Below are 21,258 nucleotides of genomic sequence, written 5' to 3'. Positions count from 1 at the left end.
CTACGGTAAGCTCCGCTAACCAGCCGAGTGCTGGGGACGTGCTCCCCAAACACGGCCAGCTACACAGCTACACAGCTAGACACACAGCTAGCTACACAGCTACACAGCTAGACACACAGCCAGCTACACAGCTACACAGCCAGCTACACAGCTACACAGCTAGACACCCACTCACTCACCCACTCACTCACTCACCCACCCACTCACTCACTCACTCACCCACCCACTCACTCACTCACCCCCTCACCCCCTCACTCACCCACTCACCCCCTCACCCACCCACTCACCTCCTCACCCACCCACTCACCTCCTCACCACTGCGTCCACCTCCTCACTGGCACCATACTCACTACGGTAAGCTCCGCTAACCAGCCGAGTGCTGGGGACGTGCTCCCCAAACACGGCCAGCTACACAGCTACACAGCTAGACACAGCTACACAGCTAGACAGCTAGACACACAGCTAGCTACACAGCTACACAGCTAGACACACAGCCAGCTACACAGCTACACAGCTAGACACACAGCTACACAGCTAGACACACAGCTACACAGCTAGACAGCTAGACACCCACCCACTCAGTCACTCACCCACTCACTCACCCACTCACTCACTCACCCACCCACTCACTCACTCACTCACCCACCCACTCACTCACTCACCCACTCACCCACCCACCCACTCACCCCCTCACTCACTCACCTCCTCACCCACCCACTCACCTCCTCACCACTGCGTCCACCTCCTCACTGGCACCATACTCACTACGGTAAGCTCCGCTAACCAGCCGAGTGCTGGGGACGTGCTCCCCAAACACGGCACGCAAAGCATCAGAAATCTCCCCCACAGTGCACCTACAGGCACAGGGAGAGACAAGGGAGAGAGATAAGGGAGAGATAAGGGAGAGACAAGGGAGAGATAAGAGAGAGTTAAGGGAGAGACAAGGTAGAGTTAAGAGAGATAAGAGAGAGATAGGGGAGAGATAAGAGAGAGACAAGGGAGAGATAAGAGAGAGACAAGGGAGAGATAAGGGAGAGACAAGGGAGAGATAAGAGAGAGATAAGAGAGAGATAAGAGAGAGACAAGGGAGAGATAAGAGAGAGATAAGAGAGAGATAAGAGAGAGATAAGAGAGAGTTAAGAGAGACACAAGAGAGAGATAAGAGAGAGATAAGGGAGAGATAAGAGAGAGACAAGAGAGAGATAAGAGAGAGTTAAGAGAGAGTTAAAAGAGAGAGATAAGAGAGAGATAAGAGAGAGTTAAGAGAGAGATAAGAGAGAGATAAGAGAGAGTTAAGAGAGAGATAAGAGAGAGATAAGAGAGAGATAAGAGAGAGATAAGAGAGAGTTAAGAGAGAGATAAGAGAGAGATAAGAGAGAGATAAGAGAGAGATAAGAGAGAGAGATAAGAGAGAGTTAAGAGAGAGTTAAGAGAGAGATAAGAGAGACAAGAGAGAGAGACAAGAGAGAGTTAAGAGAGAGAGTTAAGAGAGAGAGTTAAGAGAGAGTTAAGAGAGTTAAGAGAGAGATAAGAGAGAGATAAGAGAGAGATAAGAGAGAGTTAAAAGAGAGAGTTAAGAGAGAGAGATAAGAGAGAGAGTTAAGAGAGAGTTAAGAGAGAGTTAAAAGAGAGAGATAAGAGAGAGATAAGAGAGAGTTAAAAGAGAGAGTTAAGAGAGAGAGATAAGAGAGAGAGTTAAGAGAGAGTTAAGAGAGAGTTAAAAGAGAGAGATAAGAGAGAGTTAAGAGAGAGACAAGAGAGAGACAAGAAAGACACAAGAGAGAGACAAGAAAGACACAAGAGAGAGACAAGAGAGAGTTAAAAGAGAGAGTTAAGAGAGAGAGATAAGAGAGAGAGATAAGAGAAAGATAAGAGAGAGATAAGAAAGACACAAGAGAGAGACAAGAGAGAGATAAGAGAGAGATAAGAGAGAGATAAGATAGAGTTAAGACAGAGACAAGACAGACACAAGAGAGAGAGTTAAGAGAGAGTTAAGAGAGAGTTAAAAGAGAGAGTTAAGAGAGAGTTAAGAGAGAGTTAAAAGAGAGAGTTAAGAGAGAGAGTTAAGAGAGAGAGAAGAGAGAGATAAGAGAGAGATAAGAGAGAGATAAGAGAGAGATAAGAGAGAGATAAGAGAGAGATAAGACAGAGACACAAGAGAGACACAAGACAGAGACACAAGAGAGAGACAAGAGAGAGAGTTAAGAGAGAGAGAGTTAAGAGAGAGATAAGAGAGAGTTAAGAGAGAGAGATAAGACAGAGACAAGACAGACACAAGAGAGAGAGTTAAGAGAGAGTTAAGAGAGAGTTAAGAGAGAGATAAGAGAGAGAGATAAGAGAGAGATAAGAGAGAGATAAGATAGAGTTAAGACAGAGACAAGACAGACACAAGAGAGAGAGTTAAGAGAGAGAGATAAGAGAGAGATAAGACAGAGACACAAGAGAGAGACAAGACAGAGACACGAGAGAGAGACAAGAGAGAGTTAAGAGAGAGAGATAAGAGAGAGATAAGAGAGAGATAAGAGAGAGAGATAAGAGAGAGATAAGAGAGAGTTAAGAGAGAGAGAGAGATAAGAGAGAGATAAGAGAGAGATAAGAGAGAGATAAGAGAGAGAGATAAGAGAGAGACAAGACAGAGACACAAGAGAGAGACAAGAGAGACACAAGAGAGAGTTAAGAGAGAGATAAGAGAGAGATAAGAGAGAGATAAGAGAGTTAAAAGAGAGAGTTAAGAGAGAGTTAAGAGAGAGAGATAAGAGAGAGATAAGAGAGAGATAAGAGAGAGATAAGAGAGAGACAAGACAGAGACACGAGAGAGAGACAAGAGAGAGTTAAAAGAGAGAGTTAAGAGAGAGTTAAAAGAGAGAGTTAAGAGAGAGAGATAAGAGAGAGAGATAAGAGAGAGACAAGAGAGAGTTAAAAGAGAGAGTTAAGAGAGAGTTAAGAGAGAGAGTTAAGAGAGAGACAAGAGAGAGACAAGACAGAGACACGAGAGAGAGATAAGAGAGAGATAAGAGAGAGTTAAGAGAGAGAGTTAAGAGAGAGACAAGAGAGAGACAAGACAGAGACACGAGAGAGAGATAAGAGAGAGATAAGAGAGAGATAAGACAGAGACACAAGACAGAGACAAGACAGACACAAGAGAGAGAGATAAGACAGAGACAAGACAGACACAAGAGAGAGAGATAAGAGAGAGATAAGAGAGAGAGATAAGAGAGAGACAAGAAAGACACAAGAGAGAGACAAGAGAGAGATAAGAGAGAGAGATAAGAGAGAGATAAGAGAGAGATAAGAGAGAGATAAGAGAGAGTTAAGAGAGAGATAAGAGAGAGATAAGAGAGAGATAAGAGAGAGATAAGAGAGACAAGACAGAGATACAAGAGAGAGTTAAGAGAGAGTTAAGAGAGAGATAAAAGAGTTAAAAGAGAGAGTTAAGAGAGAGATAAGAGAGAGACAAGAGAGACAAGAGAGAGAGACAAGAGAGAGAGTTAAAAGAGAGAGATAAGAGAGATAAGAGAGAGTTAAAAGAGAGAGATAAGAGAGAGATAAGAGAGAGATAAGAGAGAGACAAGAGAGAGATAAGAGAGAGATAGGAGAGAGACAAGAGAGAGACAAGACAGAGACACAAGAGAGAGTTAAGAGAGAGTTAAGGGAGAGTTAAGAGAGAGAGAGTTAAGAGAGAGAGTTAAGAGAGAGATAAGAGAGAGATAAGAGAGAGATAAGAGAGAGATAAGAGAGAGATAAGACAGAGACACAAGAGAGAGACAAGACAGAGACACGAGAGAGAGACAAGAGAGAGTTAAGAGAGAGATAAGAGAGAGATAAGAGAGAGATAAGAGAGAGATAAGATAGAGTTAAGAGAGAGATAAGAGAGAGTTAAAAGAGAGAGTTAAGAGAGAGAGTTAAGAGAGAGAGAAGAGAGAGATAAGAGAGAGATAAGAGAGAGATAAGAGAGAGATAAGAGAGAGATAAGAGAGAGATAAGACAGAGACACAAGAGAGACACAAGACAGAGACACAAGAGAGAGACAAGAGAGAGAGTTAAGAGAGAGAGAGTTAAGAGAGAGATAAGAGAGAGTTAAGAGAGAGATAAGAGAGAGACAAGACAGACACAAGAGAGAGTTAAGAGAGAGTTAAGAGAGAGTTAAAAGAGAGAGACAAGAGAGAGACAAGAAAGACACAAGAGAGAGACAAGAAAGACACAAGAGAGAGACAAGAGAGAGTTAAAAGAGAGAGTTAAGAGAGAGTTAAAAGAGAGAGTTAAGAGAGAGAGATAAGAGAGAGATAAGAGAGACAAGACAGAGATACAAGAGAGAGTTAAGAGAGAGTTAAGAGAGAGATAAAAGAGTTAAAAGAGAGAGTTAAGAGAGAGATAAGAGAGAGACAAGAGAGACAAGAGAGAGGGACAAGAGAGAGAGTTAAAAGAGAGAGATAAGAGAGATAAGAGAGAGTTAAAAGAGAGAGATAAGAGAGAGATAAGAGAGAGATAAGAGAGAGACAAGAGAGAGATAAGAGAGAGATAGGAGAGAGACAAGAGAGAGACAAGACAGAGACACAAGAGAGAGTTAAGAGAGAGTTAAGGGAGAGTTAAGAGAGTTAAGAGAGAGTTAAGAGAGAGAGTTAAGAGAGAGATAAGAGAGAGATAAGAGAGAGATAAGAGAGAGATAAGAGAGAGATAAGAGAGAGATAAGACAGAGACACAAGAGAGAGACAAGACAGAGACACGAGAGAGAGACAAGAGAGAGTTAAGAGAGAGATAAGAGAGAGATAAGAGAGAGATAAGAGAGAGATAAGATAGAGTTAAGAGAGAGATAAGAGAGAGTTAAAAGAGAGAGTTAAGAGAGAGAGTTAAGAGAGAGAGAAGAGAGAGATAAGAGAGAGATAAGAGAGAGATAAGAGAGAGATAAGAGAGAGATAAGAGAGAGATAAGACAGAGACACAAGAGAGAGACAAGACAGAGACACGAGAGAGAGACAAGAGAGAGTTAAGAGAGAGATAAGAGAGAGATAAGAGAGAGATAAGAGAGAGATAAGATAGAGTTAAGAGAGAGATAAGAGAGAGTTAAAAGAGAGAGTTAAGAGAGAGAGTTAAGAGAGAGAGAAGAGAGAGATAAGAGAGAGATAAGAGAGAGATAAGAGAGAGATAAGAGAGAGATAAGAGAGAGATAAGACAGAGACACAAGAGAGACACAAGACAGAGACACAAGAGAGAGACAAGAGAGAGAGTTAAGAGAGAGAGAGTTAAGAGAGAGATAAGAGAGAGTTAAGAGAGAGATAAGAGAGAGACAAGACAGACACAAGAGAGAGTTAAGAGAGAGTTAAGAGAGAGTTAAAAGAGAGAGACAAGAGAGAGACAAGAAAGACACAAGAGAGAGACAAGAAAGACACAAGAGAGAGACAAGAGAGAGTTAAAAGAGAGAGTTAAGAGAGAGTTAAAAGAGAGAGTTAAGAGAGAGATAAGAGAGAGATAAGAGAGAGATAAGAGAGAGATAAGAGAGAGATAAGATAGAGTTAAGACAGAGACAAGACAGACACAAGAGAGAGAGTTAAGAGAGAGTTAAGAGAGAGAGATAAGAGAGAGATAAGAGAGAGATAAGAGAGAGAGATAAGAGAGAGATAAGAGAGAGATAAGAAAGACACAAGAGAGAGACAAGAGAGAGATAAGAGAGAGATAAGAGAGAGATAAGAGAGAGAGATAAGAGAGAGATAAGAGAGAGATAAGAAAGACACAAGAGAGAGACAAGAGAGAGTTAAGAGAGAGATAAGACAGAGACAAGACAGACACAACAGAGAGAGTTAAGAGAGAGATAAGAGAGAGTTAAGAGAGAGTTAAGAGAGAGAGTTAAGAGAGAGATAAGAGAGAGATAAGAGAGAGATAAGATAGAGTTAAGACAGAGACAAGACAGACACAAGAGAGAGAGTTAAGAGAGAGTTAAGAGAGAGAGTTAAAAGAGAGTTAAAAGAGAGAGATAAGAGAGAGACAAGAGAGAGATAAGAGAGAGTTAAGACAGAGACAAGACAGACACAAGAGAGAGAGTTAAGAGAGAGTTAAGAGAGAGTTAAGAGAGAGTTAAGAGAGAGAGTTAAGAGAGAGTTAAGAGAGAGATAAGAGAGAGATAAGAGAGAGATAAGAGAGAGTTAAAAGAGAGAGTTAAGAGAGAGAGATAAGAGAGAGAGTTAAGAGAGAGTTAAGAGAGAGAGTTAAAAGAGAGAGATAAGAGAGAGTTAAGAGAGAGACAAGAGAGAGACAAGAAAGACACAAGAGAGAGACAAGAAAGACACAAGAGAGAGACAAGAGAGAGTTAAAAGAGAGAGTTAAGAGAGAGATAAGAGAGAGAGATAAGAGAGAGTTAAGAGAGAGATAAGAGAGAGAGATAAGAAAGACACAAGAGAGAGATAAGAAAGACACAAGAGAGAGATAAGAGAGAGATAAGATAGAGTTAAGACAGAGACAAGACAGACACAAGAGAGAGAGTTAAGAGAGAGTTAAGAGAGAGTTAAGAGAGAGAGACAAGAGAGAGATAAGAGAGAGACAAGAGAGAGAGATAAGAGAGAGATAAGAGAGAGTTAAGAGAGAGAGATAAGAGAGAGATAAGACAGAGACACAAGACAGAGACAAGACAGACACAAGAGAGAGAGATAAGAGAGAGTTAAGAGAGAGATAAGAGAGAGATAAGAGAGAGAGATAAGAGAGAGACAAGAGAGAGACAAGACAGACACAAGAGAGAGAGTTAAGAGAGAGTTAAGAGAGAGTTAAAAGAGAGAGATAAGAGAGAGATAAGAGAGAGATAAGAGAGAGAGATAAGAGAGAGACAAGAGAGAGAGTTAAGAGAGAGAGAGTTAAGAGAGAGATAAGAGAGAGTTAACAGAGAGAGATAAGAGAGAGATAAGAGAGAGATAAGATAGAGTTAAGACAGAGACAAGACAGAGACAAGACAGACACAAGAGAGAGAGTTAAGAGAGAGAGATAAGAGAGAGATAAGAGAGAGAGTTAAGAGAGAGTTAAGAGAGAGATAAGAGAGAGTTAAGAGAGAGACAAGATAGAGTTAAGACAGAGACAAGACAGACACAAGAGAGAGATAAGAGAGAGTTAAGAGAGAGTTAAAAGAGAGATAAGAGAGAGTTAAGAGAGAGTTAAAAGAGAGAGATAAGAGAGAGTTAAGAGAGAGATAAGAGAGAGAGATAAGAGAGAGAGATAAGAGAGAGAGATAAGAGAGAGAGATAAGAGCGAGACAAGTCACCTGCAGCGGGCGGCCTCCACAGCTGATGCTACAAGGTTTTCGTCGCTTGCGGCAGATTCACGGAGTCGGAGCAGGGCTGAGGACACCGCAGCCGGATCACGACTCTCCTTCACCTGCGTCAACAACAACAACATCAACAACAACAACAACATCATCAACAACATCAACAACATCAACAACATCAACATTAATAACAACAACATCAACAACATCATCAACAACAACATCAACAACATCAACAACATCAACATTAATAACATCATCATCAACAACATCAACATCATCAACAACATCATCAACATCAACAACAACATAAACAACAACATTAACAACATCATCAACAACATCAACAACAACAACAACATCAACAACATCAACAACAACAACATGAACAACAACATCAACAACAACAACAACATGAACAACATCAACAACAACAACATCAACAACATCAACAACAACAACATCAACAACAACAACATGAACAACACCATCAACAACAACATCAACAACATCAACATCAACAACATGAACATTAACAACATCAACAACAACATCAACAACATCAACATTAATAACAACATCATCAACAACAACATCATCAACAACATCATCAACAACAACAACAACATCAACAACAACATGAACAACATCAACAACAACAACATGAACAACATCAACAACAACAACATGAACAACAACAACAACAACATCATCATCAACATCAACAACATCAACACCATCAACAACAATAACAACAACAACATCAACAACAACATCATCAACAACAACATCACCATCAACAACAACATGAACAACATCAACAACAACATGAACAACATCAACAACAACAACATGAACAACATGAACAACAACACCATCAACAACAATAACAACATGAACAACATCAACATCAACAACATCATCATCAACATCAACAACATCAACACCATCAACAACAATAACAACAACAACAACATGAACAACAACATCATCAACAACAACATCACCATCAACAACAACATGAACAACAACAACAACAACATGAACACCATCAACAACAACAACACCATCAACAACAACATCAACATCAACAACAACATGAACATTAATAACAACATTAACAACAACAACAACATGAACAACAACAACACGAACACCTTCTTCAGCTTGGCCAGCTGCTTTGCTCGCACGGCTGAGTTGTCAATAGACAGAATCTCCATGGGCTCCTCCTTCTCCATCCGATAGCGATTCACTCCCACAATCACCTCCAGTCCTAGAGAGACACGGGGACAGAGAGAGACACACGGGGACAGAGAGAGAGAGACACACGGGGAGAGAGAGAGACACGGGGAGAGAGACACGGGGAGAGACACGGGGAGAGACACGGGGAGAGAGAGAGACACGGGGAGAGACACGGGGGGAGAGAGACACACGGGGAGAGACACACGGGGAGAGAGAGACACGGGGTGAGAGAAACACACGGGGAGAGAGACACGGGGAGAGAGAGACACACGGGGACAGCGAGAGACACACGGGGAGAGAGAAAGACACGGGGAGAGAGACACGGGGAGATAGAGACACGGGGAGATAGAGACACGGGGTGAGAGAGACACACGGGGAGAGAGAGACACACGGGGACAGAGAGAGACACGGGGAGAGAGAGAGAGACACGGGGACAGAGAGACACACGGGGACAGAGAGACACACGGGGACAGAGAGAGACACACGGGGAGAGAGAGAGACACGGGGACAGAGAGAGACACGGGGTGAGAGAGAGACACGGGGAGAGACACGGGGGGAGAGAGACACGGGGACAGAGACACAGGGACAGAGAGACACACGGGGACAGAGAGAGACACGGGGATAGAGAGAGACACGGTGAGAGAGAGACACGGGGAGAGAGAGACACGGGGTGAGAGAGACACACGGGGAGAGAGACACGGGGAGGGAGACACGGGGAGAGAGAGACACGGGGAGAGAGACACGGGGACAGAGAGAGACACGGGGAGAGAGAGAGACACGGGGAGAGAGAGACACACAGGGAGAGAGAGACACGGGGGGAGAGAGACACGGGGAGAGAGAGACACGGGGAGAGAGACACGGGGAGAGAGACACACAGGGAGAGAGAGACACGGGGAGAGAGAGACACGGGGAGAGAGAGACACACGGGGACAGAGAGAGACACACGGGGACAGAGACACGGGGTGAGAGAGACACACGGGGGGAGAGAGAGACACGGGGGGAGAGAGACACGGGGAGAGAGAGACACGGGGAGAGAGAGACACACGGGGAGAGAGACACGGGGACAGAGAGACACACGGGGACAGAGAGACACACGGGGACAGAGAGAGACACACGGGGAGAGAGAGAGACACGGGGACAGAGAGAGACACGGGGTGAGAGAGAGACACGGGGAGAGACACGGGGGGAGAGAGACACGGGGACAGAGACACAGGGACAGAGAGACACACGGGGACAGAGAGAGACACGGGGATAGAGAGAGACACGGTGAGAGAGAGACACGGGGAGAGAGAGACACGGGGTGAGAGAGACACACGGGGAGAGAGACACGGGGAGGGAGACACGGGGAGAGAGAGACACGGGGAGAGAGACACGGGGACAGAGAGAGACACGGGGAGAGAGAGAGACACGGGGAGAGAGAGACACACAGGGAGAGAGAGACACGGGGGGAGAGAGACACGGGGAGAGAGAGACACGGGGAGAGAGACACGGGGAGAGAGACACACAGGGAGAGAGAGACACGGGGAGAGAGAGACACGGGGAGAGAGAGAGACACGGGGACAGAGAGAGAGACACGGAGAGAGAGACACGGGGAGAGAGAGAGACACGGGGAGAGAGAGACACGGGGAGAGAGAGACACGGGGAGAGAGAGAGAGACACGGGGAGAGAGAGACACGGGGAGAGAGAGAGACATGGGGAGAGACACGGGGGGAGAGAGAGACACACGGGGACAGAGAGAGACACACGGAGACAGAGACACGGGGTGAGAGAGACACACAGGGAGAGAGAGACACGGGGGGAGAGAGACACGGGGAGAGAGAGACACGGGGAGAGAGAGACACACGGGGAGAGAGACACGGGGAGGGAGACACGGGGAGAGAGAGACACGGGGAGAGAGACACGGGGACAGAGAGAGACACGGGGAGAGAGAGAGACACGGGGAGAGAGAGAGACACACGGGGAGAGAGAGAGAGACACAGCGAGAGAGAGACACGGGGAGAGAGAGAGAGACACACGGGGAGAGAGAGAGACACGGGGTGAGAGAGACACACGGGGAGAGAGAGACACACGGGGACAGAGAGAGACACGGGGAGAGAGAGACACGGGGAGAGAGAGACACGGGGAGAGAGAGACACGGGGAGAGAGACACACACGGGGGGAGAGAGACACGGGGAGGGAGACACGGTGAGGGGGAGAGACACGGAGAGAGAGACACGGGGAGAGAGAGACACGGGGAGAGAGACACGGGGAGATAGAGACACGGGGTGAGAGAGACACACGGGGAGAGAGAGAGACACGGGGACAGAGAGAGACACGGGGACAGAGAGAGACACGGGGAGAGAGAGACACGGGGAGAGACACGGAGAGGGACACGGGGAGAGAGAGACACGGGGAGAGAGACACGGGGACAGAGAGACACGGGGAGAGAGACACGGGGAGAGAGAGACACGGGGAGAGACACGGAGAGGGACACGGGGAGAGAGAGACACGGGGAGAGAGAGAGACACGGGGACAGAGAGACACGGGGAGAGAGACACGGGGAGAGAGAGACACGGGGAGAGAGAGACACGGGGAGAGAGAGACACGGGGAGAGAGACACGGGGAGAGAGAGACACGGGGAGAGAGAGACACGGAGAGGGACACGGGGAGAGAGACACGGGGGGAGAGAGACACGGGGAGAGAGACACGGGGACAGAGACACGGGGAGAGAGAGACACGGGGAGAGAGAGACACGGGGAGAGAAACAGCACTGAAGCTAGGCCCTAAGCCTTACCCCTCACCTAGAATGAGGCCTAAGCTAGGTCCAAAGCCTGTCCCCCGCGGGCGAGGCCTCGTGAAGTCTAAGCCCTGGGCCCTGAGGCCTAGCGGGCGAGGCCTAGCGGAGTCTAAGCCTGGGCCCTGAGGCCTAGCGGACGAGGCCTAGCGGGCGAGGCCTATCGGGGTCTTAGCCCTGGGCCCTGAGGCCTAGCGGGCGAGGCCTAGTGGGCGAGGCCTAATTCTAAGCCCGGGCCCTGAGGCCTAGCGGGCGAGGCCTACAGAATCTAAGACTGGGCCCTGAGGCCTAGCGGGCGAGGCCTAACGGAGTCTAAGCCCTTGGCCCTGAGGCCTAGCGGGCGAGGCCTAGCGGGCCCTGAGGCCTAGCGGGCCCTGAGGCCTACCGGAGTCGATGCGAGCCTGCCTCCTGGCGGCAGCTTCCTCGATCTTGAGCTTGGGGATGCCGAGGGCGACGGCACGGGCCATGCCTCCCAACTCCTCCACCTCCTCGATTATCTGCGCCAACGGCACACGCAGGGGAATAGCTAGCAGGGTAGCTGGCTGTGTAGCTGTGTAGCTGGGTAGGTAGCTGTGTAGCTAAGTGGGTAGCTGTGTGTGTAGCTGGCTGGGTAGCTGGGTAGGTAGCTGTGTAGCTAAGTGGGTAGCTGTGTGTGTAGCTGGCTGTGTAGCTGGGTAGCTGGCTAGCTGGCTGGGTAGCTAGCTGTGTAGGTAGCTGGGTAGCTGGCTGTGTAGCTAACTGGGTAGCTGGGTAGCTGGCTGTGTAGCTGTGTAGCTAACTGGGTAGCTAGCTGTGTAGCTAACTGGGTAGCTGGCTGTGTAGGTAGCTGGGTAGCTGGCTGTGTAGATAGCTGGGTAGCTGTGTAGCTAACAGGGTAGCTGGCTGGGTAGCTGGCTGTGTAGCTGGATAGCTACCTGTGTAGCTGACAGGGTAGCTGGCTGTGTAGGTAGCTGTGTAGGTAGCTGGGTAGCTGGCTGTGTAGCTGGGTAGCTGGCTGTGTAGCTGGGTAGCTGGCTGGGTAGCTGGCTGTGTAGCTGTGTAGCTAACTGGGTAGCTGGCTGGGTAGGTAGCTGTGTAGCTGGCTGGCTGGCTGTGTAGCTGGCTGTGTAGCTGTGTAGCTGGCTGTGTAGGTACCTGTGTAGCTGGCTGTGTAGCTGTGTAGCTAGCTGGGTAGCTGGCTGTGTAGCTGGCTGGGTAGCTGGATAGCTACCTGTGTAGCTAACAGGGTCGCTGGCTGTGTAGGTAGCTGTGTAGGTAGCTGGGTAGCTGGCTGTGTAGCTGGGTAGCTGGCTGGGTAGCTGGCTGTGTAGCTGGCTGGGTAGGTAGCTGGGTAGCTGGCTGTGTAGCTGGGTAGCTAACAGGGTAGCTGGCTGTGTAGCTGGCTGTGTAGCTGGCTGGGTAGCTGCCTGTGTAGCTGGCTGTGTAGCTGGCTGTGTAGGTAGCTGGGTAGCTGGCCGTGTAGCTGGCCGTGTAGCTGGCCGTCTAGCTACCTGTCTAGGTACCTGTGTAGCTGGCTGTGTAGCTACCTGTGTAGCTGGCTGTCTATCTACCTGTGTAACTACCTGTGTAGCTGGCTGTGTAGCTGGCTGTGTAGCTACCTGTGTATCTGCCCGTGTAGCCGGCCGTGCGCGAGTCTCACCGAGCGAGCGGCCCTGTAGCTACCTGTATAGCTACCTGTGTAGCTGTGTGTGTAGCTGTGTAGCTGTGTGTGTAGCTGTGTGTGTAGCTGTATAGCTACCTGTGTAGCTGGCTGTCTAGCTACCTGTCTAGCTACCTGTGTAGCCACCTGTATAGCCACCTGTCTAGCCACCTGTGTATCTACCTGTGTATCTACCTGTGTAGCTGTGTATCTACCTGTATAGCTACCTGTGTAGCTGTGTGTGTAGCTGTGTGTGTAGCTGTGTAGCTGTGTGTGTAGCTGTGTGTGTAGCTGTATAGCTACCTGTGTATCTATCTGTGTAGCTACCTGTGTAGCTACCTGTGTAGCTGTGTGTGTAGCTACCTGTGTAGCTGTGTGTGTAGCTGTGTGTGTAGCTGTGTGTGTAGCTGGCTGTGTATGTACCTGTGTATCTACCTATGTATCTACCTGTCTAGCTACCTGTCTAGCTACCTGTGTAGCTACCTGTGTAGCTGGCTGTCTATCTGGCTGTGCAGCTACCTGTGTAGCTGTGTAGCTACCTGTGTATCTACCTGTATAGCTACCTGTGTAGCTGTGTGTGTAGCTACCTGTGTAGCTACCTGTGTAGCTGTGTGTGTAGCTGTCTAGCCACCTGTGTATCTACCTGTGTAGCTACCTGTGTAGCTGGCTGTCTAGCTACCTGTGTATCTACCTGTGTAGCTACCTGTGTAGCTGTGTGTAGCTGTGTGTGTAGCTGTGTGTGTAGCTGTGTGTGTAGCTGTCTAGCCACCTGTGTATCTACCTGTGTAGCTACCTGTGTAGCCACCTGTGTATCTACCTGTGTAGCTGTGTATCTACCTGTGTAGCTGTGTATCTACCTGTATAGCTACCTGTGTAGCTGGCTGTGTAGTCACCTGTGTAGCTACCTGTATAGCTGTGTGTGTAGCTGTGTAGTTGTGTCACCACCTGTGTATCTACCTGTGTATCTACCTGTCTAGCTACCTGTGTATCTACCTGTGTAGCTACCTGTCTAGCTGCCTGTGTAGCTGTGTGTATAGCGGTGTAGCTGTGTGTGCAGCTGGCTATGTAGCTGTCTAGCTACCTGTCTAGCTGCCCGTGTAGCTACCTGTGTAGCTGTGTGTGTAGCTGTGTATCTACCTGTCTATCTACCTGTATAGCTACCTGTATAGTCACCTGTATAGCTACCTGTGTAGCTGTGTGTGTAGCTGTGTAGCTGTGTGTGTAGCTGTGTGTGTAGCTGTGTAGCTGTGTCACCACCTGTGTATCTACCTGTCTAGCCACCTGTATAGCTACCTGTGTATCTACCTGTGTAGCTACCTGTGTAGCTGTGTGTGTAGCTGTGTAGCTGTGTATCTACCTGTCTAGCTACCTGTCTAGCCACCTGTGTATCTACCTGTCTAGCTACCTGTGTAGCCACCTGTGTATCTACCTGTATAGCTACCTGTATAGTCACCTGTGTAGCTGTGTGTGTAGCTGTGTAGCTGTGTCACCACCTGTGTATCTACCTGTGTATCTACCTGTGTAGCTACCTGTGTAGCTGTGTGTGTAGCTGTGTGTGTAGCTACCTGTGTAGCTGTGTGTGTAGCTGTGTGTGTAGCTGTGTAGCTGTGTCACCACCTGTGTATCTACCTGTGTATCTACCTGTGTATCTACCTGTGTAGCTACCTGTGTAGCTGTGTGTGTAGCTGTGTGTGTAGCTGTGTAGCTGTGTATCTACCTGTGTATCTACCTGTGTAGCTACCTGTGTAGCTGTGTGTGTAGCTGTGTAGCTACCTGTATAGCTACCTGTATAGCTACCTGTGTAGCTGTGTGTGTAGCTGTGTGTTTAGCTGTGTGTGTAGCTGTGTGTGTAGCTGTGTAGCTGTGTCACCACCTGTGTAGCCACCTGTGTATCTACCTGTATAGCCACCTGTCTATCTACCTGTGTAGCTGTGTGTGTAGCTGTGTAGCCACCTGTGTAGCCACCTGTGTAGCTGTGTGTGTAGCTGTGTAGCTGTGTCACCACCTGTGTATCTACCTGTGTAGCTGTGTGTGTAGCTGTGTGTGTAGCTGTGTGTGTAGCTGTGTGTGTAGCTGTGTGTGTAGCTACCTGTGTAGCTGTGTGTGTAGCTGTGTGTGTAGCTGTGTGTGTAGCTGTGTAGCTGTGTGTGTAGCTGTGTGTGTAGCTGTGTGTGTAGCTGTGTAGCTGTGTGTGTAGCTGTGTGTGTAGCTGTGTGTGTAGCTGTGCAGCTGTGTGTGTAGCTGTGTGTGTAGCTGTGTGTGTAGCTGTGTGTGTAGCTGTGTAGCTGTGTGTGTAGCTGTGTGTGTAGCTGTGTGTGTAGCTGTGTAGCTGTGTGTGTAGCTGTGTGTGTAGCTACCTGTGTAGCTGTGTAGCTGTGTGTGTAGCTGTGTGTGTAGCTGTGTGTGTAGCTGTGTGTGTAGCTGTGTGTGTAGCTGTGTAGCTGTGTGTGTAGCTGTGTGTGTAGCTACCTGTGTAGCTGTGTAGCTGTGTGTGTAGCTGTGTGTGTAGCTGTGTGTGTAGCTGTGTGTGTAGCTGTGTGTGTAGCTGTGTAGCTGTGTGTGTAGCTGGCTGTGTATCTACCTGTGTATCTACCTGTCTAGCCACCTGTGTATCTACCTGTCTAGCTACCTGTCTAGCCACCTGTGTATCTACCTGTGTATCTACCTGTCTAGCCACCTGTGTAGCTGTGTGTATAGCTGTGTAGCTGTGTGTGTAGCTGGCTATGTAGCTGTCTAGCTACCTGTCTAGCTGCCCGTGTATCTACCTGTGTAGCTACCTGTCTAGCTGCCTGTGTAGCTGTGTGTGTAGCTGTGTAGCTGTGTGTGTAGCTGGCTATGTAGCTGTCTAGCTACCTGTCTAGCTGCCCGTGTATCTACCTGTGTAGCTACCTGTCTAGCTGCCTGTGTAGCTGTGTGTATAGCTGTGTAGCTGTGTGTGTAGCTGGCTATGTAGCTGTCTAGCTACCTGTCTAGCTGCCCGTGTATCTACCTGTGTAGCTACCTGTCTAGCTACCTGTGTAGCTGTGTGTGTAGCTGTGTAGCTGTGTGTGTATCTACCTGTGTAGCTGTGTCACCACCTGTGTATCTACCTGTGTATCTACCTGTGTAGCTACCTGTGTAGCTGTGTGTGTAGCTGTGTGTGTAGCTACCTGTGTAGCTGTGTGTGTAGCTGTGTGTGTAGCTGTGTAGCTGTGTCACCACCTGTGTATCTACCTGTGTATCTACCTGTGTATCTACCTGTGTAGCTACCTGTGTAGCTGTGTGTGTAGCTGTGTGTGTAGCTGTGTAGCTGTGTATCTACCTGTGTATCTACCTGTGTAGCTACCTGTGTAGCTGTGTGTGTAGCTGTGTAGCTACCTGTATAGCTACCTGTATAGCTACCTGTGTAGCTGTGTGTGTAGCTGTGTGTTTAGCTGTGTGTGTAGCTGTGTGTGTAGCTGTGTAGCTGTGTCACCACCTGTGTAGCCACCTGTGTATCTACCTGTATAGCCACCTGTCTATCTACCTGTGTAGCTGTGTGTGTAGCTGTGTAGCTGTGTAGCCACCTGTGTAGCCACCTGTGTAGCTGTGTGTGTAGCTGTGTAGCTGTGTCACCACCTGTGTATCTACCTGTGTAGCTGTGTGTGTAGCTGTGTGTGTAGCTGTGTGTGTAGCTGTGTGTGTAGCTGTGTGTGTAGCTACCTGTGTAGCTGTGTGTGTAGCTGTGTGTGTAGCTGTGTGTGTAGCTGTGTGTGTAGCTGTGTGTGTAGCTGTGTGTGTAGCTGTGTGTGTAGCTGTGTAGCTGTGTGTGTAGCTGTGTGTGTAGCTGTGTGTGTAGCTGTGCAGCTGTGTGTGTAGCTGTGTGTGTAGCTGTGTGTGTAGCTGTGTGTGTAGCTGTGTAGCTGTGTGTGTAGCTGTGTGTGTAGCTGTGTGTGTAGCTGTGTAGCTGTGTGTGTAGCTGTGTGTGTAGCTACCTGTGTAGCTGTGTAGCTGTGTGTGTAGCTGTGTGTGTAGCTGTGTGTGTAGCTGTGTGTGTAGCTGTGTGTGTAGCTGTGTAGCTGTGTGTGTAGCTGTGTGTGTAGCTACCTGTGTAGCTGTGTAGCTGTGTGTGTAGCTGTGTGTGTAGCTGTGTGTGTAGCTGTGTGTGTAGCTGTGTGTGTAGCTGTGTAGCTGTGTGTGTAGCTGGCTGTGTATCTACCTGTGTATCTACCTGTCTAGCCACCTGTGTATCTACCTGTCTAGCTACCTGTCTAGCCACCTGTGTATCTACCTGTGTATCTACCTGTCTAGCCACCTGTGTAGCTGTGTGTATAGCTGTGTAGCTGTGTGTGTAGCTGGCTATGTAGCTGTCTAGCTACCTGTCTAGCTGCCCGTGTATCTACCTGTGTAGCTACCTGTCTAGCTGCCTGTGTAGCTGTGTGTGTAGCTGTGTAGCTGTGTGTGTAGCTGGCTATGTAGCTGTCTAGCTACCTGTCTAGCTGCCCGTGTATCTACCTGTGTAGCTACCTGTCTAGCTGCCTGTGTAGCTGTGTGTATAGCTGTGTAGCTGTGTGTGTAGCTGGCTATGTAGCTGTCTAGCTACCTGTCTAGCTGCCCGTGTATCTACCTGTGTAGCTACCTGTCTAGCTGCCTGTGTAGCTGTGTGTATAGCTGTGTAGCTGTGTGTGTAGCTGGCTATGTAGCTGTCTAGCTACCTGTCTAGCCACCTGTGTATCTACCTGTGTATCTACCTGTCTAGCCACCTGTGTAGCTGTGTGTGTAGCTGTGTAGCTGTGTGTGTAGCTGGCTATGTAGCTGTCTAGCTACCTGTCTAGCTGCCCGTGTATCTACCTGTGTAGCTACCTGTCTAGCTACCTGTGTAGCTGTGTGTGTAGCTGTGTAGCTACCTGTGTAGCTACCTGTGTAGCTGTCTAGCCACCTGTCTAGCTGCCCGTGTAACCGTGCGCGAGCCTCACCGTGCGGGCGGCCCCGTAGACTTCGCCCGTGAGGGCCTCCATGAGGTAGGATCCTCCCCAGGGGTCGGCGACCTTGCCCACCCCGGCCTCATGCTGCAGCACCAGCTGGGTGTTGCGGGCGATGCGGGCACTCCGCTCCGTGGGCAACCCCAGCGCTTCGTCATAGGCGTTGGTGTGGAGCGACTGGGTGCCTCCAAAGACGGCGGCCAAGGCCTCTACCGTGGTCCGCACGACGTTGTTGAACGGGTCCTGGGGTTGGGGTTGAGTCTCTGTGTTAGTGTGTGAGTGAGTCTGTGTGTGTGTGAGAGTCTCTGTGTGTGTGTGTGAGTGTGAGTCTCTGTGAGTGTGAGTCTCTGTGTGAGTCTCTGTGTGTGTGAGTCTCTGTGTGTGTGAGTGAGTCTCTGTGTGTGTGTGTGTGAGTCTCTGAGTGTGTGAGTCTCTGAGTGTGTGAGTCTCTGAGTGAGTGAGTCTCTGAGTGAGTGAGTCTCTGTGTGAGTGAGTCTCTGAGTGAGTGAGTCTCTGTGTGTGTGAGTAAGTCTCTGTGTGAGTGAGTCTCTGTGTGAGTAAGTCTCTGTGTGAGTGAGTCTCTGTGTGAGTAAGTCTCTGTGTGAGTGAGTCTCTGAGTGAGTGAGTCTCTGTGTGAGTGAGTCTCTGTGTTAGTCTCTGTGTGAGTGAGTCTCTGTGTGAGTCTCTGTGTGAGTGAGTTGGTGTGGAGCGACTGGGTGCCTCCAAAGACGGCGGCCAAGGCCTCTACCGTGGTCCGCACGACGTTGTTGAACGGGTCCTGGGGTTGGGGTTGAGTCTCTGTGTTAGTCTCTGTGTGAGTGTGTGTGAGTCTCTGTGTGTGAGTGAGTCTCTGAGTGTGTGAGTCTCTGAGTGAGTGAGTCTCTGTGTGAGTGAGTCTCTGTGTGTGTCTCTGTGTGAGTCTCTGTGTGTGTGTGTGAGTCTCTGTGTTAGTGTGTGTGTGTGAGTCTCTGTGTGAGTCTCTGAGTGAGTGAGTCTCTGTGTGAGTCTCTGTGTGTGAGTGTTAGTCTCTGTGTGTGTGAGTGAGTCTCTGTGTGAGTCTCTGTGTTAGTCTCTGTGTGTGTGAGTGAGTCTCTGTGTGAGTGAGTCTCTGTCTGTGAGTGTGAGTCTCTGTGTGAGTGAGTCTCTGTGTGAGTCTCTGTGTGAGTGTGTGAGTCTCTGTATGTGTTAGTCTCTGTGTTAGTCTCTGTGTGTGAGTGAGTCTGTGTGTGTGTGTGTGAGTGAGTCTCTGAGTGAGTGTGAATGAGTCTCTGTGTGTGTGTGAATGAGCCTCTGTGTGAGTGTGTGTGTTAGTCTATGTGTGAGTGAGTCTGTGTGTGTGTGTGTGAGTGAGTCTCTGAGTGAGTGAGTTGGTGTGGAGCGACTGGGTGCCTCCAAAGACGGCGGCCAAGGCCTCTACCGTGGTACGCACGACGTTGTTGAACGGGTCCTGGGGTTGGGGTTGAGTCTCTGTGTTAGTGTGAGTGAGTCTCTGTGTGTGTGAGAGTCTCTGTGTGAGTCTCTGTGTGTGTGTTAGTCTCTGTGTGAGTGAGTCTCTGTGTGTGTGTGAGTGAGTCTGTGTGTGAGTGAGTCTCTGTGTGTTAGTGTGAGTCTCTGTGTGAGTGTGAGAGTCTCTGTGTGAGTCTCTGTGTGAGTGAGTGAGTCTCTGTGTGTGTGTGTGTGTGAGTGAGTCTCTGTGTGAGTGAGTCTCTGTGTGAGTGAGTCTCTGAGTGAGTGAGTCTCTGTGTGAGTCTCTGTGTTAGTCTCTGTGTGAGTCTCTGTGTGAGTGAGTCTCTGTGTGAGTGAGTCTCTGAGTGAGTGAGTCTCTGTGTGAGTCTCTGTGTTAGTCTCTGTGTGAGTCTCTGTGTGAGTCTCTGTGTTAGTCTCTGTGTGAGTGAGTCTCTGAGTGAGTGAGTCTCTGTGTGAGTCTCTGTGTTAGTCTCTGTGTGAGTCTCTGTGTGAGTCTCTGTGTGAGTCTCTGTGTGTGTGAGTGTGTGTGTGTGTGAGTGAGTCTCCGTGTGTGTGAGTGAGTCTCTGAGTGAGTGAGTTGGTGTGGAGCGACTGGGTGCCTCCAAAGACGGCGGCCAAGGCCTCCACCGTGGTCCGCACGACGTTGTTGAACGGGTCCTGGGGTTGGGGTTGAGTCTCTGTGTTAGTCTCTGTGTTAGTGTGAGTCTCTGTGTGTGTGTGAGTGAGTCTCTGTGTGAGTCTCTGTGTGTGTGTGTGTGAGTCTCTGTGTTAGTCTCTGTGTGAGTGTTAGTCTCTGTGTTAGTGTCTGTGTGTGTGAGTCTCTGTGTGTGTGTGAATGAGTCTCTGTGTGTGTGTGAATGAGCCTCTGTGTGAGTGTGTGTGTTAGTCTATGTGTGAGTGAGTCTGTGTGTGTGTGTGTGAGTGTGTGTGTTATTCTATGTGTGAGTAAGTCTCTGTGTGAGTCTCTGAGTGAGTCTCTGAGTGAGTGAGTTGGTGTGGAGCGACTGGGTGCCTCCAAAGACGGCGGCCAAGGCCTCTACCGTGGTCCGCACGACGTTGTTGAACGGGTCCTGGGGTTGGGGTTGAGTCTCTGTGTTAGTCTCTGTGTTAGTCTCTGTGTTAGTCTCTGTGTGAGTCTCTGTGTGTGTGTTAGTGTGAGTCTCTGAGTGAGTGTGAGAGTCTCTGTGTTAGTCTCTGTGTTAGTCTCTGTGTGAGTCTCTGTGTGTGTGAGTGAGTCTCTGTGTGAGTCTCTGTGTGTGTGTTAGTCTCTGTGTGAGTCTCTGTGTGTGTGAGTGAGTGTGAGTGTTAGTCTCTGTGTGAGTCTCTGTGTGAGTGAGTCTCCGTGTGTGTGAGTGAGTCTCTGAGTGAGTGAGTTGGTGTGGAGCGACTGGGTGCCTCCAAAGACAGCGGCCAAGGCCTCTACCGTGGTCCGCACGACGTTGTTGAACGGGTCCTGGGGTTGGGGTTGAGTCTCTGTGTTAGTCTATGTGTGAGTGAGTCTCTGTGTGTGTGAGTGTGTTAGTCTCTGTGTTAGTCTCTGTGTGTGTGAGTCTCTGTGTGTGTGAGTGAGTCTCTGTGTGTGTGTGAGTGAGTCTCTGTGTGTGAGTGAGTCTCTGTGTGAGTCTCTGTGTGAGTGAGTCTGTGTGTGTGTGTGTTAATCTCTGTGTGTGTGTGTGAGTGTCTCTGTATGTCTGTGTGTGTTAGTCTCTGTGTTAGTCTCTGTGTGTGTGAGTGAGTCTCTGTGTGAGTGAGTCTCTGTGTGAGTGAGTCTCTGTGTGTGTGAGTGAGTCTCTGTGTTAGTCTCTGTGTGTGTGAGTGAGTCTCTGAGTGAGTCTCTGTGTGAGTGAGTCTCTGTGTGTGTCTCTGTGTGTTAGTCTCTGTGTGAGTCTCTGAGTGAGTCTCTGAGTGAGTCTCTGTGTGAGTGAGTCTCTGAGTGAGTCTCTGAGTGAGTCTCT

At 48.8% G+C, this 21,258-nt stretch overlaps 1 protein-coding gene across 2 annotated transcripts in view; it reads right to left on the bottom strand.

Moving 5' to 3' along the window:
- Nucleotides 1-693: 693 nt before the first annotated feature.
- Nucleotides 694-21,258, bottom strand: part of LOC116938373 (methylmalonyl-CoA mutase, mitochondrial) — a 76,023-nt gene continuing 55,458 nt past the window's right edge. For both annotated transcript variants that reach the window (XM_076058390.1, XM_076058391.1), the window contains exons 8-12: nt 17,831-18,079; nt 11,643-11,754; nt 8,400-8,515; nt 7,240-7,352; nt 694-854 (exon numbers count right to left, since the gene is read on the bottom strand). In XM_076058390.1, coding sequence (XP_075914505.1) covers nt 719-854; nt 7,240-7,352; nt 8,400-8,515; nt 11,643-11,754; nt 17,831-18,079 — 726 coding nt within the window. In that variant the 3' untranslated portion in view covers nt 694-718. The remainder of the gene's footprint in view (nt 855-7,239; nt 7,353-8,399; nt 8,516-11,642; nt 11,755-17,830; nt 18,080-21,258) is intronic.

The sequence above is a fragment of the Petromyzon marinus genome (genome assembly GCF_048934315.1).
Source record: "Petromyzon marinus isolate PM22_M1 ecotype Great Lakes invasive population chromosome 73 unlocalized genomic scaffold, UKy_Petmar_22M1.pri1.0 chr73_unloc.2, whole genome shotgun sequence".
Lineage (NCBI taxonomy): Eukaryota > Metazoa > Chordata > Hyperoartia > Petromyzontiformes > Petromyzontidae > Petromyzon > Petromyzon marinus.
Note: the sequence above shows the minus strand (reverse complement) of the source record. Positions and strands in the feature narration are given on the sequence as shown.